General features: G+C 42.8%; 1 protein-coding gene across 1 annotated transcript; it reads right to left on the reverse strand.

The window, feature by feature from the left end:
* Window positions 1-5,843: 5,843 nt before the first annotated feature.
* On the reverse strand, window positions 5,844-19,608 carry LOC308286656 (adenosine receptor A1-like; the record flags this gene model as incomplete). The annotated part of the gene is made up of 4 exons (XM_080727750.1): window positions 5,844-6,233; window positions 9,696-9,848; window positions 10,869-11,004; window positions 19,310-19,608. The coding sequence occupies 4 exons, from the start codon at window positions 19,606-19,608 to the stop codon at window positions 5,844-5,846; spliced, it is 978 nt and encodes a 325-aa protein (XP_080583876.1).
* Between the last annotated feature and the right edge of the window lie 946 nt (window positions 19,609-20,554).

The raw sequence follows: 20,554 nt of genomic DNA on the forward strand, positions 1-20,554 counted from the left end.
TTGTCATCAATGTCTGGGGCAAAGGTATCTTTATTGTCTTCATCTTGTGTTTCATGGGAATGTGTTCTGTCTTTACAATAACAAAGCTATGATAAAAAAAAAAGATATTTAATAAATGGGCATAATTATATTTGCACAAACTCAGCCTATTTATTGACCTATTTAATTTAAAAAATTATTTAATTTAAGGACAAAATGGCATGACACTCCATACAGTGTCCATCATATTAACATACATCTATATGATCCTTCAATTCTACATTCTGATAAACATTCACAACATGAATATCAAGTACACACTCTCTTTAATTATATTAATTACATTTGAGAATATTGCACAAAATGAAAATGTGTTCATCATACACTTGTTCAGGTAAATGTAAACAAACCAACGAACAGAACCACGGTGTGCTGAACTGTGGAGAGAAAAGGAATCAAAACAAAGTGTCTTGTAAAAGCAGCATTTGAAATACAGTAAAAACAGAGTAAGATTTATATTCACCGTTTCTTCCCCCCATAGTAATCCATCTCTTGTCTGTGCGTAGTGTAAATATACACAAAAGGTCGCTCACTCTTCTTCCTTGAGAGTCGATTCAAGGACTTCATCTGGAAAAGAGTCTCTTTTGACCTTCACCGGAGATGGGAATTCTAATGAGCTTCTCCATCGCACTCAGGCTCAATCTCCTCCACCCTCCTTGTAAACAGAATATACACCCCTGAGTCTTGTGTCACCTCAACCACTCTTGTTCTGACAGACATAACATTAGCGTGTGTGTGTGTGTGTGTGTGTGTGTGTGTGTGTGTGTGTGCGCGTGTGTGCGCGTGTGTGCGTGTGCAGGGGCGTCACACCAAATTCTGGGCCCTGGGTACAAGGATTCACTGCGGGTCCCCCATGAATGTTAACTATTGAAAAATAGCAGATATACAAGCTCACAGCGCGGCACCGAGTGCCGCGCTGTGAGCTTGTAGATCTGCTATTTTTGAGAAATCGTGAAAATGTGTGCAAGAAACCTATGTCAAGGACCCCCAAGATGATATGTATTTGGCCACGGACCCCGATCTCAAAATATTTAGTTCCAGGGACCCCCAGAAGCAAAATTTGAGTTAGAAATGTTTGCTTAAAAAATACATATATTCAAAGATTTTCACACATTTTCACAACTTTTCAAAAATAGCAGATCTACAAGCTCGCAATATATCAAGCTTGTATATCTGCTATTTTTCAATAGATAAAGTTATTAGGGCCCCTCCACCTTGGGCCCCAGTAACTCAGTCCCATTTTTCTACTCCTTGTGACGCCCCTGTGCGTGTGTGTGCGCGCCTGCGTGCGTGCATAATCTCCACCGCACCAGGCCACCGCTGTCATATTTTTTCTTCATTGCAGCTGTCACAAATGGATGAAATACATGGAAGGTGCAATGCTTGCTATCCTTAAGAAAGGGAAAAAAATGTATTTGTCACAACCACACGGCTGTAGCAGCGAGACAATGAATGAAATGAAGCCTCCCTAAAATATACCTGCCTGGTAGGCTATACCTCGCTTCAACTTTTATACATAATGGTAGTAGACAGTGGTATACAGTCAGTCAGGGCTGCGGGACTTAAAATAAGTTGTTTTGCACGCCTGCTTGACAGGCATGTGGGAGTAGACAGCCAACGCATAGACAAAAACTAGAAAAAAAGTGCTCCTCGGAGCCATGCCTTACCTCTTATCCCTAAACTTATTTGCCTTTTTTTACTATTTGGAAAAACATTTTGAAATACTTCATAGCCAATCTACATCGACACGTTGTGAGCTAGTAGATCAGCTATTTGATATATTTAGAAATGTTTTTCAAAATAGGAAAAAATGGCAAAAGAGTTTAGGGATAAGGGGTAAGGCATGGTACAAAAATAGGGCCCAAGTTCTCCGCCAGGTCAGGTAGGTTAATGTGGGTCTAGCAATGTTCAGAATTCGCCAATGAGGATGGAATATGAATAATCGGACGGATCTGTGTTGATCACTTTAGTATAGAGATAATGTGTAGTACCGATTTGCGTGATGTTTGGACAAATTATGTGGGAGTAATAATATATATATATATATATATATATATATATATATATATATATATATATATATATATATACATATATATATACATATATATACACACACACACACACACACACACACACACAAACAACAAAAATCAGCCTCCTGGTGGCGCTATAATAAGCCAATTTTAAAAGGGTGGCATTTGTTCCTCAATGTATTGCGAATGTTGTGTCACCGCAATCGAACGCTGCGTTCATGATTTGCAGCATTTTGTTCACAACGGGCCACTCCTGCAGATGTCAGTGTTAGCCAATCAGGATGAAAAATGAAAAATCAAACCGATCCGTCTTGATCACATGACTATAAAGATCAGGTGTACCGATTTGCATGCAGTTTGGATAACATCTGGAGTAATATATTTTAAAAAATCACATAAGTCAGCCTCCAGGTGGCATGCAGGGCAAAGGTTTTTTCCTTGGCCTCTAGGGAGTGCACTTACAAAGGTATACACTGATCGGTGGAATTATAGGTAAAAACATGAATGGGCCTGTTATAGCGCCAACATGATTTGAAAAAGTTCAAGTGGCATTTCTTCCTCGGCCAAGTGGGAATGTGTGTGTAAAATTTCACGGAAATCGCACGCTGTGTTCATCATTTGAGGCATTTTGTTCAAGGTGATTTTTTTTGTCTATGCGAGGTCTGCAGGACTAAATCTGTCAATTATTTTTATCATTATTATTATTTATATCAAAGGGAACCACAACAACTCAGATTGAGTCAGCCCTGTCGCCTGAGGTGGGAAAGAGAATGCCCCCGATCGATTGATAAACACAGTCTGCTTGAGAATTTATTGGAACATCATTTTTAAAAAGTGGGGGGACTGCCAGAGCACATGTGTGGCAGGCAGAGGACATGGTGATGGTGACGTTCCATCATTCTGAATCATTACTTACCAGTAAGACTCCCTAATCGGGAGATAAGCGACCGTAGGTCACATGTATACACAAAGAGTAGGGAGCAGTGTCCCCAAAAAATGTGGACGGATCCATGTTGATGACATGAGTGTAGACATACTGTGTACCGAGTTGAGTGATTTTAGGGCAAAAATTGGAGGAGCAGTGTCCAAAAATGTGTTTTGCAAGAATCGGCCTCATGGTGGCGCTAGAAGAGGGCCATGTGAGAAATGAGGGGTGGGGTCTCCGCGCCGCCGAGGCGGACGAATAGGTACCAGCCCCGGCTCTCCCGGTGGCTCCTAGGCCAAGTTAGGGCATTTTATGTGCGCTGCAGTGGCAGGGGGTCCTCCACTGGGGGCGCCACCACTTTTGCATCCGTTCTGGAGCAAGGAGTCGGTGGTCCCCGGGAATTCCCCGCGAGCAGCCCCGTTGGGGTGGTCATTTGGTCATTTTTGCACATTTGGTCATTTTTTACATCTGGGGGTCCTTGGAGGTTGTAGTTTGGCAGGCAAGGAGTGTGTGTGCAAAATCTGGCATGGATCGGGGCAACGGTTGCGGAGATATGAGCAGGGCAAAAGTGTGACATGTGACGTGTGACGGACTGACTGACGGACGCACGGACACCTGGTGGAGCTTTCTGTAGTAAGTGCGACCTACGGTCGCAATAAAAAAGGAAGCTCATCTTAGTTTGTAGAATCACTCTCTCTCTCTCTGTACATTTAATGAACTCACGCTACAGATTACATTGTCATGATTTTCCAGGTTAGTTAGTGTTTAATTTTCTTTTCAGCATTGGGAAGTTTAGCCGCTGGGTTGTCTTCTTAAAGCCCCTATCAGAGTCTGCGGTGAAGAGCCTACCACCACGAATTTATAATCCACCTAAAGTGAGAAAACAAGTGGAGGCCATCATAGTCAGTCACGGTGAAGTCCTATCACTGTGACTGACTGACTGGTCTAGATCGACCAATCAGTGAACGGGGTGATGGGCCGATCTGTCTGAAAGTAAAAACAGAGAGATGTGTCGGGGTTCGCGGTGGATAGCTCTTCACCGCAAGTAATGACGTAATGTTGTAGTTTTATGACTTAATTTAAGGTTTTAAGACTACAGCGCGGTGGACAGCTTATCACCGCGGTGCCTACTATGATAGGGGCTTTACACCCCTGTACACCTTGACAGATACAAATTTTGACTATTTGTCATATAAGCGTTGACTTAATGGAGATTTTTTTTTTTTTTTACCTTAATCTGATATTATTCCATCCATTAAACAGTCGTAGAGGCGGGGAAAAAATTAGCCCATTGTTGACAAGACTTATTGTGAGGGAGATACAGTACAAGAAAAAGGAATTGTTGAGCGATACAAATAAGCGTATTAGTGTAAAATCCCAACGCTCGTGGTCAGAGCTGCCGAGGACTTGAGATGAAAAGATATAAAATACAATTACAGATCGTTCTGGGATATCGTTAACGTAATAAAACGACTAGTCCAGAATCCCCCTTTAAAACGTCACTGTTCAACCACGATTCTGGGGGCTTGATGTCAACTGGGGGATCCTTGAAATAAAAAGGCTGAGGATCACTGCGATGATGCGATCTCTAAGCAGCTGGCTTTATCAAAATATTAAGGCCACAGAACTGAGCTGGGTGACTTTGTTTCTTTAAACATAACATGATTCATTACTATTAAGGTCATCCACACAGGAGGAAAAAAAAGCTATGAGTTGTTTCGTTCAGCTCATAGAAACGTACCGTACAACATGCTCCACTATTGTACAGTTATAGTCCCTGTGTGCAACTCACACAGGTCAGCATGGTCCTGTTGGCACTGCTGAGAAAAGCCCCTTATCCAATAATAATAATAATAATAATACATCATCATTGTGTTCAACCAATGAGAAATTAGCAACAGTATATCAGACAAAGCTTAACAGACAAATCTGATTGTTGTTCCATCTTTTCTCCACACAACGTGTCAATCTGTGTTTTAAAAAAACGGAGGAAATCGTGGACTTCACACACAACAAGTCACTCCTCCGCTGTGGCGAGGTCTGCAGAGGAGGTCCAGTCCTCCGGACCTCTGGACCTCAGTGGAGGAGCGGAGGTCCGCAGTTGCATTTATTTAAGGACAAATCTGATTGTTGTCCCGTCTTTTCTCCACACGATGTGTCAGTGTTTTTAAAAAAACTGAGGAAATCATGGACGCTGCCAACCTCACCACTTGCTCGATGTCCCTCATAAACGTAACATTCCATGATAATGACATATAGCCTACTGTTTTAAAAACAATTATATAGACTACCAAAGATCCTTCAAGTACGACAAAAAGACAAGGTCCTTTTCCTCTTTGTGAGCACCGGTGAGCTGTGAGCTGTGAATGACGTACGCCAACAAAAAACCATGTAAAACTCTCTAGACTAACCGTAGTGAAACAGACCTGTGTTGTCTCTGTCTGTACTTGGACTGCTTTTTTTCTGTCGTACAGCAAAAATTATAACAACCCCCCCCCTCCCTCCCCTCCCTCCCCACCAGAATATGGATGCTGAAGGGGGCTTTCGAAGTGGTTCCGCTATACTGTAGTTCCACTGACATAAATTCCAGAGCCATCTATTGGAGAGTTGCGCCATAGCGGAAGAGAGTGCCGGTCACGTGGTTCATGTAAGCTCGAAATAGTGACAAACGCTCATAGACTCCAATGCATCCCGTAAACTTCCGGTTCAGGCGCTTTGTCACTATATTTGCCAATAGAAGTCTATGTAGAAGACCTGGCCCTCGATGAAGTCAACGGAGGTGACACACAACTCTCCTCAAACGGCTCCGGTAAAATCCCAAATTAGTCAAGCGAAACAACGGGTCACACGTCGTCGTCATCGTCGTCCTCGTCATTTTGCCGGAGCCTGCGCTCGCGGCTCCGCCCCCTCTGGCTCCCGCGCTGGGGCAGCCGTCCAATGGGGTCACGGCAGAGCACGTACTGCTCCCAGATCTTGCGGAAGGCCGTGCAGAACTTCTTGATGCGGAAGGCGTAGACGATGGGGTTGACGGCCGAGTTGGCGTGCGTCAGCAGGATGGCGGTGTAGAGCAGCGGCATGGGCGTGTCGCAGGCGGGGCAGAACAGCGTGATGCAGTTGAGGATGTGCAGAGGGAGCCAGCTGACGGCGAACAGGAAGAGGACCAGCGCCAGGGACTTGGCCAGCTTCAGCTCCTTGCCGTAGTAGCGCCTGGGGTCCGTGTGGCTGGCCGTGACCTATGGGGACATACGTCAAGGAGAGAGCATAAATGGTTAATGGTGCATTTGGATAGCACCTTTATCCAAGGCGCTTTACATGGATTGTGCATTACATTCACCCATTCACACACACACACACACACACACACACACACACACACACACACACACACACACACACACACACACACACACACACACACACACACATTCATACACCGATGGTGGAGGAAACCATGTAAGGAACCAACCTGCTCACCAGGAGCAACTAGTGGTTCAGAGTCTTGCTAAAAGACTATTCGACACTAACTCTGGGGGAGCCCGGATTCGAACTGGGAACCTTCGGGAACCCTCTGTGTTCTAATGACAGTTTCTCTACCCCTGAGCCACTGCAAGCATGGTCATTATCATACACTGGGGTCCGTGTGGCTGGCCGTCACCTACGACCAGGGACGTGCAGAGAATGTTAGAGAGGTGTAACGCCCAGGATTCAAACTCGGGTCTCCTGCGTGAAAGTCCAATATCTTAACCATTGATCCAAAGGGATATCCCTATGGACCGAGGGAGATACTAGGCTGAGGCGCGCTGCGACGCGTTGTGAGCTTGGAGGTCGGCTATTTTCGGTGCTTGATACCTTTGATGTCTATGTGTGCATGTGCCTGTGGACGACACACGTCGAGGAGAGCATGGAGATTTACTCCAGTGCTGTACAATGTTGAGGTACTTTTACATGAGTATGTCCAATTGCTGATAGTTGATACTTTATACTTGTACTCCACTCCATCTCAGAGCAAATGTTGTACTGTACGTTTTACTCCACTGCAATTATTTTCGAATTTTAGTTACTTTGTAGATTAAGATTAGATATATTTTGATTTTGATTCCAATATTTTTTACTGTACTTTTACTCAAGTAAAACGTTTAATACAAGCCTTTTACTATTACTACTGTATTATTATTATAATTGCTACATTGTGGTATGGCTACTTTTACTTCAATCTGAGTACTTCTTCCACCAAAGATTGTCAAGTTAGATTGTCAGGGAATAGAACGCTATCTTGACTTTAAAATGCTTTAAAAAGGAGAGGTGCTCATTGTGAGGTGAGGTGAGGGCCAATGGGAAAAAAAGATGGCGATTAAACTACAAAAGAAAAATCCAAGGCACTCAAGCTCCAATTTACAAAATGTAAAAAGCCTTTATTAAATAGTCTGTATCATCATGGCCCGATAATGACACAGACAATTTAATAAAGGCCTTTTACATTTGCTGTCTTACATTAGCTTGAAAGGGCATTACAAATCATTCTTTAAAGGGATTTAGTGGTGACTAGTGATTCTCCCCAGTTAAAATATGATTATTTTGGGGGGGTCCTCAGATCAAATATGATTATTCTGGGGGGTCCCCATAGTTCAAAGTAGATTATTTTGGCGTGTTGCGGCCTGAAAAAGTTGAGAACCACTGCACTATACCAGTGTTTCACAAAGTGGGGACCAGTCACGGTGCCTAACTCTGTCCCCACTAGGGGGAGCACAAATCCTGGAATCTTTTTTTTTTCTTTGGCGCTCCGCAAAGCGGCGCCGCGAAAAATCGGGTATTTGCGGTTATAAAGTCGTCTAAAATGGGTATTTTTGGGTATAAAGTCGACTAAAACGGGTTTCCTTTATTAAGTCATTTTCGGGTGTCTTTGGGGCCTCAGGGGAGGACCTGGATATGTTGCTTGGTGCGCACCTTTTTTTTAATAGGCTCTGACATGACCAAATAAATAGAACACTAGGTCTATGCAAGCCTTTCAGAGCTGCACATTAAATAGTTATCCTATTCAACAGTGCCATTTTTAAAAGCAATGATGAATAGATGGAGAACTATGGCAGATTGTATCAAGATATGCTGCACACCTCGTAGTTGCTCATGCAAGACAATATAAATAATAGCCTAGTAAAGAGAAAAGACGCCGGCGATGGCCGATCTCGTCTTTTGCACCTGATAACTGCACAGCAAGCGTTTTATTGGAGCTACAAGCTCTGCTCCCACAACGTGAAAGCCTTGTGATGCGACATAAACCAGCATGAGAGAGACAGACAGATGAGATGCTCTACTCACATAATACTGTATGCTGCTGCGGAGATTCCGAGAGTTAACGTGCCGTATTTCCAAAGTGTGTTCTTGTTTAAGTCACAGCATGGTTTAAATATCCTATCGTAAATATGAACTGTGGCTATAATATATTGCTTTTAATCCACGTGGGTCCGTGTTTACTTAGTTACACTAGAGTTTCGAGTGTCATGGCAGCTGGGTTAAGACGGACTTCCTCTATAATCGGATTTCAAAATAAGAGAAATAAGAGACACTTGTAATGATTAGTCAACACACTACTTTTTATTTTTAGGTCTACTTACGTGTTAACGTGCAGTAAGTGACGCCAGAGCTACGGTCTGACGCTAAATAAATAATTAAATAAGTACGCAAAAGCGCTTCACGTTGTTTGATCGGCACGCAATATTCCTGCGCGGGGGGGGGGGGGGGGGGGCAGATCTGGGGGAGCCGTTGCTCCCCTTTGCTCCATTGAATAGGCGCCAGTGGGACCAGTGGTCATTGAGGTGGTTCCAGGGGTCCCCAGCTAAATGATGGAGAGTTAGGAACCAAATGGTGCCTCATGGGTCTAACTTAGAGAGTGTACAAATGGAACCAAATTGACCAGGTCCATTTGGTTCCATTTGAACGCACTCAGTGTTAAATTAAAATTGATTTTACAATATAAATTGATCCTATGGTGCCCAGAGACAGAAATGCCATTATAAATAAGGGTTAGGGTAGCCTAATGCATGTCAAACTTGGGGTCCTTTAAATTAAAATGGTTGAAAATCACTGCTAGAGCCGTAAAATATTTCTCTTATAGGGGGCCTTGGCGTATCCTTTCAAATGGGGGTCTGCGGGCTAATACGTGTCAATGGGTTTCCTTGACATGAAAAAGGTTGAGAGCCATTGCTCTAATACATAGAGGGTATGCGCATGCATAAAGAGAGTGGCAAAGTGGGTTTAAAGGAGTAGTTCACCCCCAAAATGACTTTTTTTCCCCTGTTGATTACTCATGCCATAGAGACTTGAGTTCAATAATATTTATTTGTATTTGGCACATTCCTAAGACAAAAAACTGAATATAGTAAATTTACCCCATTGATTCCGTATCTGGAATCAATGGGGGTAAATGTATTGTAATCACGCATCTGAGGAATGCGTAAAAAACCCAAAAAATATTATTTAAGTCTCCAATGCACGAGTAATCGTTTTTGGGGGTGAACTACTCCTTTAATGTCGTTTAATGGGCTGTCAAGGCCAGAAAGTAGTTTGTTGCCACTCAGTAGTCGTTCCTGTGTAACTTCCGGCCGGGTACCATGACGATGTCACACGCATAGCCTCTACTAATGTAATTCATTTGTGAAAGCTGAGAGGCCCAAGCAAGGCTGCGCACGTGACCTCACCTTCTTGTTGAGCTGCTTGTGGATCATGTAGAAGATCTCCAGGTAGATGAGCAGCATGAGCAGCAGCGGAGGCAGCACCCAGCCGAAGAAGTTGAAGTAGACCATGTAGTCCATGCTGATGACGTTCTCGAACTGGCAGGTCACCAGCAGGTCCTCCCCCACCGGGGAGGAGGAGGAGGAGGAGGCGTTGGGAGGAGCGCCGCCACCGAGGCCTGCAACAATTATTACATTGATCAGGGTTCCCACGGTCATGAAATTCCTGGAAATATTTTGAAATTAGAAAAATATTTTTCCAGTACTGGAAAAGTTTTGGAATTGATCAAGGGTCCTGGAAGGTCCTGGAAAAAATAGCTATGCATTGTCTTTGGTTATTGATTTTGTTAATACCTCTGAAATGACAAATTAAACATTGGCCAAATTGTCAAATATTAGAGGCAGAAATTGTGAAAATAGCAGATCTACATGCTCACAACGCCTTGCGTTGCGAGGCGTTGTGAGCATGTAGATCTGCTATTTTCACAATAGAAACGTGTTATACAAATTCCTCAACTCTTAGTGCTCATCAGGGTGCCGGGTCCCCAGTTAAAATATGATTATTTCGGTGGTCACAGCCTGAAAAGGTTGAGAACCACTGGCATACACTACCTGTCTTTGGGCATTGTGCGTAGGAGTAAGCGACTTGTTATTGAGCTGAATTATTGTTATATAGTCCTGGAAATTGTAGATATTGTAGACATTGTAAATATTCTGGAAAAGTTTTGGAAAAGTTTTGGAAATTAATTGGTAAAAATGTGTGGGAACCCTGATTGATAGTCTTTGACATAATCGCAATTCTTTGACATAATCGCCATAACCGTTTCCATGTTGTAAAATGTTCATATATTTTCAAACATTTTCAAAAACAGTGGAAATAGCCGATCTACAAGCTCACAACGCGTCGCATAGATCATCCATTTCCACCATCAATGTTCTTTTTTAAGTACAAAGTTGTCAGACGTGTCAGTCATTTCTTTGTATATTTAGCTTATGTGTCATATCTGCCATGTACAACCTCAAAACCTACAAGCCAGACAGAAATGCAATCGTCGGCAAAAAAATAAGACACAATTAAATTGTTAATCGCAATTATTTGAGTGACAATGAATGGTGGTGTGAAATGTCATAATGGTTGACAGCCCTACCGCCGGCGCTCCTCAGCCGCTGCAGGTTGTTCCAGCCCAGCATGGGCGTGAGGCCCACCACTATGGACACCAGCCAGCTCAGAACCACGGCCGTGCCGGCCCGCCGAGGGGTCACCACCCGCTTGTAGCTATGGCAACAAGGAGGGGAGGGGGGGGGGGCATAAACAGTGAGGAACAGTGAGGAATTTGTGTGTGTGTGTGTGTGTGTGTGTGTGTGTGTGTGTGTGTGTGTGTGTGTGTGTGTGTGTGTGTGTGTGTGTGTGTGTGTGTGTGTGTGTGTGACTGTCATTCTGTCAGGGAGGGGTGAGAGAGATTTAGCGGAAGAGTGAGGAATCTTTCTGGAGAAACACTGTGTGAGTGTGCTTGCGTGCATGCGTGCGTGCGTGTGAGTGTGTGTTTGTGAGTGACTGAGTGGACGTGCGTGTTTAACCGTAATTCTGTTATCAGTATATCCTGTTAACAATCCTGTATAATTTGCAAAAAACGCCTACACACAGCGTACCCAAAGTAAATTGATTGTTGTTTTTAAACCATTTGGAGTAATGCATTGGGCATGGTCTCATTTTGAAGGAAACATTTTGAAGTTTTACCCAGAAATAAATAATCATGCGTGCGTGCGTGTGAGTGTGTGATTGTGAGTGACTGAGTGGACGTGCGTGTGTTTAACCGTAATTCTGTTATCAGTATATCCTGTTAACAATCCTGTATAATTTGCAAAAAACGCCTACACACAGCGTACCCAAAGTAAATTGATTGTTGTTTTTAAACCATTTGGAGTAATGCATTGGGCATGGTCTCATTTTGAAGGAAACATTTTGAAGTTTTACCCGGCGGGCCGAGAACTGATAAGAGGATATATTATATATGCGTGTCGTGTGACGGTCAATTCAAATTATATGCGTGTTGTGTGACGGTCAATTCAAATTTCAAATTCAAAAAAGCATGCATTTGCTTAATGTGGTCAAAACTGCATCTGTATTCATGTGTCATCATTATCACTAAATGTTATGCACAGGGCAGTGTGTTGTGGAGCTTAGCAACAGCACTGACTATTTACTGTATGTGACTATTTACTCTACAGTACAGTAGCTCCATTATCCCATGAAGACCATGAACGCATTATTACGCATCATTAGTTTATATGATTTTGCTATTAAAAATAGCAGATATACAAGCTCGCAGCGCGACACTCGTAGATCTGCTTTTTTTTTTTTTTAAGCTGTGAGCTTGTATATCTGCGATGTTTCAATAGCTACGTAAAGTATAAAATAATTCCAGGTCTTATCAATAGCTACATAAAGTATAAAATAATTCCTGGTCTTATTGTGTTATTGACTGACTGTGCATGATGGTTCATGCCAGCCATTTACTCTCATCATCTCACGCTAGACAGGAGCAGCACACTTCTCTACAGACCTCACCACGCGCTGCTAAATGCCTGAAATTGTACATTTTAGGTAATATAATCAGGGACATGCAAGATGCAGCCAATTTCCATTAATTTGCTTCGATTCTCACGCAGTTCAAGTTCAGTTCAAGCCGACAAGCCTTTCCAGGCAGAAGCAAATTGACTGCACTGGGCTGGCTGCAGCCCAGGGTGATGCTAGGAAGGACCTTTCATTAAGCACCAGTATTTTATTTCACACCTCTTCAGACTCGCATTCCCTACATAAATCCCACTCCCACCCTGTTTTACCTTTCTTTGATAGTTTTTAACCTTTTTAACTAGACTTTTTGTTGTTTTTATCATGTTCTGTATAACAACTTTGAGTACATAGAAAAGTGATAGGCCTATACTAGTAAGACACCTCAGGGTGACATGCGACCTCGCCCCTAAAGGGCGAGGTCGCGCCAATTCTTGACTATCTGGCCAACCACAGTGTTTCTCTGACGATTCTAGTTGTTATCATTCTGGGGGGAGTTTGTTCATGTTTTTGTGAGGGTATCAACCCTAGGAGACACGGGGAAACATGCAAACTCCACACAGAAAGGCCCTATCGCCAACCCCATCGAGGGTGTGAGCGATGGGGCCTAAACATGGAAATGTGGAGAACACTATATATGGAGATAGTCCAGTCCATCATGTCATAATGGGACTACCGTCATAGACAGTAGCCATTGTTAGGCCGGAGTCAATGGCTGTGTCTATGACGGTAGTTCCATATGACATATTGGACTAGACTATCTCCATATATAGTGTTATCCACATCTCCATGTTAGGACTCATATATGGGCATAAAAAGTATGTCATGTGACATCACTTCCTGTACAGACAGTCAGCCATTGACTCCGGATTAACAATGGCTACTGTCTATGACGGTAGTCCCATATGACATATTGGACTAGACTATCTCCATATATAGTGTTATCCACATCTCCATGTTTAGACAGCCAATGACTCCGGCCTAACAATGGCTACTTTCTATGACGGTAGTCCCATATGACATGATGGACTGGACTATCTCCATATATAGTGTTATCCACATTTCGTGTAGCCGCCCTGTACAGGAAGTGATGTCACAACTCGCTGACATCACCCTGACATCACAGAGGATACGGAAGGATGGTCACGAGGATACAGAAGGAAGGAAGGAAGGAAGGAAGGACACTCAAGCGACACGATTCTTCAGAGTATATGCGACCTTCGGTCGCAATAAGTCGTATTTATATACATGTATAATATTATGGACCTTTTCGTCTGTTCTGTCTCCATTAGTCATATTTTTGAGCGGTGCTCCTGAAGCGTGGACTACATCTGGCCTACATTTTGGCACGAAGTGCTCAAAGTTTGTTGTACGTCCAGGGTCACATTGGCCAAGCTTTGCGGGAAGCTTAAAGTTCAACCCCAAAATGACATTTTTTTGTATCCATTTCCGGAAAAGTACATTTTGGCCATACAACCTTTCTGCCTGACAGTTTCGCAGATTTACTGGATATGACCAAGTCCCTTCTCTCATGTGCATGACTAACTGTGCTTGCTATTATATAGGACCATGCTTTGATTATTGTAGAAAGGATATGACCGTTTCCTGTGGTTGATCGTAATCGCCTGCAAGGGCTTTTTATGTTAGAATAAAATAAATATCTCAGTTCAAGAGTCAGTGTTGACTCAAGCAGCCAAAGACATGAGTAAATAAATACTAGAAACACTGGAGTTCATTCTTCCTCTCTCACTGAACACACACAATTGTTCAGTTCAGTGATTCTAAACCAGGGGTCTTCAACAGGGGGTCCGGGACCCCTAGGGGGTCCTCAAGAGTTACTACAGGGGGTCCTCCAAATCTTTGTGTGATAGAAACTTGTTTTTCCCCCCTTTTTTGTATTTACCACTTGAACCCTATGTGGGTCCATATTCGGAGAACTTTAGCCAAAAATAGCAGATCTACAAGCTCACAACGCCTCGCAGCTTGTAGATCGGCTATTCGGCAAAGAGGTTTGGTGCAGAGGGGAAAAAAAGCAGACTAAGTACAGAGTGAAAGGTAAAGTTTATTAAGTATCGACTGTTCAAGTGGTTAAATATCTGAAAACTGAAATTGATATGATATTGATTGATATTGATATATCCAAAATACACTGATAATTGTGCTGTCAAACGATGAAACTATACAGAATCAGAATCTATGAAAAGAATCTCTCTCTCTCAACTAAGGGGTCCTTGGCTTGAAAATGTTGAAGACCCCTTTTATAATTTCAAGGACCCCCAGTTTTCATTTGCTCTGGGACCCCAAACTACACTGTAAAATCCGGTGTTAATATAACAATGAGAGTGCAAAAATGTACATGCTCAAGAGTTACATGCCTGTAAGGGTCTAAAGCGGTCCCTGGAGTAGCCGACATTGAGAAACAGTGTTTTACACAGTAAAATCCTGAGTGTTGATTTATCCATTTGTACGGTATGCTCTCTTAAATTAACACTCTGTCAGAATTTATCTGTGTATTCATTTATCTTGTACCTTCTTTGTGTGCATGCACGCACGCACACGCACACAAGCACACACACACACTAACAGGCACGCATCCACGCACGTCGTACGCACACACACAGACGCACAGGACCTAGACTAGAGTATCTGTAGTCATCTTCCATCAGCTGGCAGCCCTTCTGCCATAACTTGTGTAATTTGTTGTTGGCGGAGACAAGAAAGATAGAGCACACTGCCCTGGAGCCACCGATCTGTCTTACTTTCACTCTTTATTTAATTTGCCATCCCTCTCTCTCTCTCTCTCTCTCTCTCTCTCTCTCTCTCTCACATACTCTCTCAGTCTGTCTGTCTGTCTCTCTTTCACACACGCACACACACGTGCACACACACACACATACCGGTACACACACACACACACACACGCACACGCACACGCGCACGCGCACACACACACACACACACACACACACACACACACACACACACACACACACACACACACACACACACACACACACACACAGTGCCACATGAGTCAGAGTGACACTAACACAACACAGGCTGAATGAATATAGACCTACCACAGACAGGATACCAGAGAAGACCCCACTGGGTAATGTGTCACAAAACCGCGTGTAGCTCTAAGACTGCAGCACTAAATGTCACACACACAAATGCACGCCCACATGCACACACGCACGCACATGCACACACACCTATTGTTGCTCCATTCAACAAGTTCCATTAAGCTCCTTTCCCACTGGGAATGTTCCATATTGGCGTAATGTGGGAAGAGAAGTTGGTGTGGATTTCCATTCATATTTTATTATATAAATTTCCCCCGCTCTGAACCTAGTAGTATCGTTTACATATGGCCTGTCATGTTGTATACGGTCGGTCGTGTACAGAAAGTTGCCTGTCTACATGTTGGGAAGATTGGCTTATTTGGATATTGGAATTCATGGATATTGTTTTGTTTTTATCGATGAGTAATCGATAGATAAATGCATTATTTTGTGAACTATCCCTTTAAGCTTGGAATCCCCATCAATGATGTCATTGGTAGGCTGGTTTCTGAACTGACCATCCGTTAGCCCAGTGGTTTCCAAACATTCTTGGTCGAGACCCAAAAGAGAAATTAGACATTTGCCCGGGACCCAAGCTAGTGAAAACAGCAGATCTACAAGCTCACAACGCGTCGCTTTGCGCCACGTTGTGAGCTTATAGATTGGCTATTTTCACTACTTCTTAAACATTCGTTTTATGTAATTTCTTAGATCTTTTATTAATGGAATGACGAAAAGAAGTCATTGCATATATATATATATATATATATATATATATATATATAGATATATATATATATATATATATATATATATTCATGAAACCTTAGCTTTTTGGGGGATGTTTTTTGAAAATGTTTTGAAAGAATAATAATTAAAAATTAACCAAAAATTAAGGGACCCATAAAAATGTGTCTGCGACTCACACATGGGTCCCGAGACTCCCGACCCAGTGTTTGAAAATCAGTTGCGTTAGCTGCACCAATGAGAAACAATTAGTGAGCAGACGGAAATATCTTGTAACGAGCACTATGTGAGTGAGGGCCAATTATATGACGTTGAGTTTGATAAATGGGTGAATCGCTCGTTTAGGTTCCTCTGGAGTGTGACATCAATCAGACTGCAGGGCTCAGCTGCCAGACACAGTCCAGTGGAATTTGAATTGCATTCATGTGTGAGTTTCATATCTCAGACAGGATTTTCTTAGTATGACATGATGCATGCACAGCAAAGAGAAGAGGCAATGCCACAGTTTCACTGTTGACACAAAACCAAATGAAATAGGGTTCAGGTGGCCTGCTCTGCATGCTGATACTGATATTGTGAAAACACAATATAGTAAAATTCCACACAGCTCACACCACGGAGGATATTGTGTGTGCGTGCATGTGTGCATGTGTGCATGTGTGCGTGCGTGCGTGCGTGCGTGCGTGCGTACCTGTATGTGTGCGTGTATGCGTATGGGGACCTCACGTACTGGTGTTGCGTTGTGTGGTATGTTGTTTTGTGCTTTAAGGTTGGTTTAATTAGGCCAGGGGTCTTCAACGTTTTCAGGCCAAGGACCCCTTAGTTGAGAGAGAGATGAAGCAGGGACCCCCCAACCTTTTCATAGATTCCATATAGTTTCATCGTTTGACAGCACAATCATCAGTGTATTTCGAATTCATGTCAATTTGTGTTTTCAGATAGTTAACCACTTGAACCACCAATACTTAATAAACTTGACCATTCACTCTGTACTTAGTCTGCTCTTTTACCCCTCTACACCAAACCTCTTTGCCAAAAATAGCCGATCTACAAGCTCACAACGCCTCGCAGTTGTAGATCTGCTATTTTTGGCTAAACTTCTTCGAATACGGACGCTATCGGGTTCAAGTGGTTAATATAAAAAAGGGGGAAAAAAGTTTCTATCATACAAAGATTTGGAGGACCCCCTGTAGTAAGTCTGAGGACCCCCTAGGGGTCCCGGACCCCCTGTTGAAGACCCCTGGTTTAGGCTATGCGTTTTTCGGTTAAATGGACTGTGAAGACAAATGTCCCTGTGAGGACAATGAAGACTATTATTATCAAACAATTATTCTCTGTGAGAGACAAAATTGTTTTGGTTTGATTGTTGTTGACAAAGTACACATCCTTACTTATCTATTGCAGTTTCTGCCACATGTTTACTATTGTCAAATTAATCATCTTGATTACAAATGGATTTGTAATGAGCTCATGCTGGCTATAGAAATACTTATCTACGGACATGCTTATCGAGACAATATTGTGTTAATGTAAACAAAAATCAGTGTGCATGAAAAGACTTTCTATAGTTTGTCATTGTGAAGGTGAATTATTGTACTGGCTTAGAACAACCCAGATCATGGAAGGCATAAATAATAGCCTAGACCACTGAAAGGATTTTCACACACATGTGCTCCCGAGTTTTTAATTCAAAAGCTATAATTCAAGCAATAAAAGACCAGTATGCATTATGCCATTTTGTCTTTAGTTTGACCTCAGCAAAAGGTTGGTATACCAAATAGAAGTAATCTAACTATACTACAGAATACGAGTAGGCTATTATTATAATTATTAGTAGGCCTAGTCAATCAAATCAATCAATCAATCAATCAATCAATCAATCAATCAATCAATCAATCAGTCAGTCAGTCAGTCAGTCAGTCAGTCAGTCAGTCAGTCAGTCAGTCATGATACTTCATTATGATATAGCCTACAAAATGTGGAAAGCCTTACCGAAGGCCATAAAGGAGTGTGGATCACTAGCATCCTTTAAAATTGCCCTGAAAAACCACTTACAGGCAGCAGCCGTTCGCAACTGGTAAAAAAAAACTAACCTAGCCCAACGCTACCCTCCCCTGCCCCTTCTTATACTTACTTACTTACTTACTGTTTAGACTCTTTTTTTTTGTTCTCTCATTTGTCTTTTCTTTACATATCTACTGCATAGTACTGTGTTCTATTCGTCTGTCATTCAATGTTATATGAGATACTTAAATGGTTTCCTGTGGAAATAAGCTTAGTCTTTTCATGGATCTCCTTTTAGTAGACCTTGTACCAGTGAACTGTACCGTCATGAAACTGTACCTTTTCCTATGCAAACTTCTAATAAAGTCTTCAATCAATCAATCAATCAATCAATCAATCAATCAAAATGTCAAATGATACTTACAAGACTTGTCACTTGACATATCCTATACATTTTGACTGCTTTAAGTCTCAGACAAATTGTCTAACTTTCAGTCAGACAGACAGCAACTGGCAGAAAAAGCATGCCTCTTATGCCTCATTCACATACAGAAAAGCCAAGCTAATGGTTTGCTTGGTAATTCAATGTATTCTCTATGCAAACCAGCTTTTAAAATTTCCAAGCTGGAAAAAAAGCTTGGACATTTTTAAAGCTGGTTTGCATAGAGAATACATTGAATTACGAAGCAAACCATTAGCTTGGCTTCTCTCAGTGCGAATGCAGCATTAGGCTGCTGTCTGTCTGTCTGTCTGTCTGTCTGTCTGTCTGTCTGTCTGTCTGTCTGTCTGTCTGTCTGTCTGTCTGTCTTACAACAGACTTTAGCCTTGGATCAAGACTATCATAATGCAGTAGATGTATGCTATTTTTGTGATCTTCATGATCTATGATCTTGACATTTGCATATCCATAGATACAAAAGTAAAAGTCAGACTCGATAAAATATATCTATGATAGTCTACATCCAATAGGCCAAAGGCTATATGTTATCATTGACTGATTGAATATGCCTACTTTATTAGCAGTTCGCAGGGGGGGAAAGCACAGGAAAGATCTGCTAAGGTCTGCTAAAGAGGATTTAACCCAAGAAAGCACTATAGGTACTATGGCATGTTTCCATTGTGGCCCTTTGCACTCAATTCAATTTAAACTAAAAGTAAGAACAACAACAAAAACAAGCTTTTTTTTTTTTTACCTCATGGGTATCTTGACTCTCAGGTAGCGGTCTATGGCGATGGCCAGCAGCGCCAGTATGGAGCCCTGCGTCAGCACCAGCACGGTGCACGCCACCAGCAGGCAGCTGTAGAAGTGCGTCTGGAGGCCGATGCTGATGGTGATGGCCAGCGGGATGACCAGCGCGCCCACCGCGATGTCCGCCAGCGCCAGCGACACGATGAAGCAGAAGGTGGTGTCGCGCAGCGAGCGGTTGATGCGCACGGCCCACACCACCATCACGTTGCCCACCACCGAGGACACGGCGATCACCACCTCCATGCCGATGTAAAGCGACTGGTAGGCGGACAGACTGCCCGAGGACTCCGGGGAAGAAGACATCTTCACCACCACTACAGATATGTTTTAGTTTGATGATGAGTGGAAGCTCAGCCTCAAGCAGACACACACTCACTGACACATCAATGCTGTCAGTCTGAGTTGAATGGCACCACCACCGGAGAGAAATGAATTCCTTTCATGCTGCTTAATCCTCCACATGTTTTGTTTCGAATCTTTCCAATACAATGCACTATAAAAATGTAATATCCGCTATAGTTCCCATCAGTCGGAATGATTCTGGGAATGTTAAAGTGGCCCCCACGCAATCCGAAAATTGTTGTAAAGAGTCACACAGGACCAGCCCCCGACCAGACCTTGTCCTTACGTGAGTGAGTCAGAAGAACCATGATCAGAACAGCCGCGTTCCCAAAAGCGCAAATTACTCCAGTTTACTCCATTGTCAGTCATCCTCCTGTCCTAAGTCAGTTTGTGAAAGAAAGAAGACATAAAAGAGAGAGAGAACCGAATAACTTTAATCTTCCGTGTTTCATCTCTTTAACCAGGGAGATAACTATGATAATATTTGGATAAAAATCCAGTTATTTGTTCCGTTTGGTTTAGTTGCGCAATATTGAGGCAAAAAAAAAAACGAATTGGCGACGACGAGTCTCTCGATCTTCTCTTCGGAAAGATTATTCATTCATGACCCTAAAACTCTGTTTCTTATACTGTAGTAGCCTACTTTGCGTGCGTGCGTGGGTGGATCGGTCCTAAAAGGAGCTCGATCCTCTCCTCCGTGAAGACAGCTGCCTACAGGTGTTGTGCACAATGTGGAGTGGATTCAGTGGAACACTGAACGCACGACACCGGACAGCCTCCAGGAGGCGCGACTTGTTTAGCCTGTAGGCACACGTGACATCTGACATGACTTTATTACACATTCATT

The sequence above is a fragment of the Nannobrachium achirus genome (genome assembly GCF_963921795.1).
Source record: "Nannobrachium achirus genome assembly, chromosome: 6".
NCBI lineage: Eukaryota > Metazoa > Chordata > Actinopteri > Myctophiformes > Myctophidae > Nannobrachium > Nannobrachium achirus.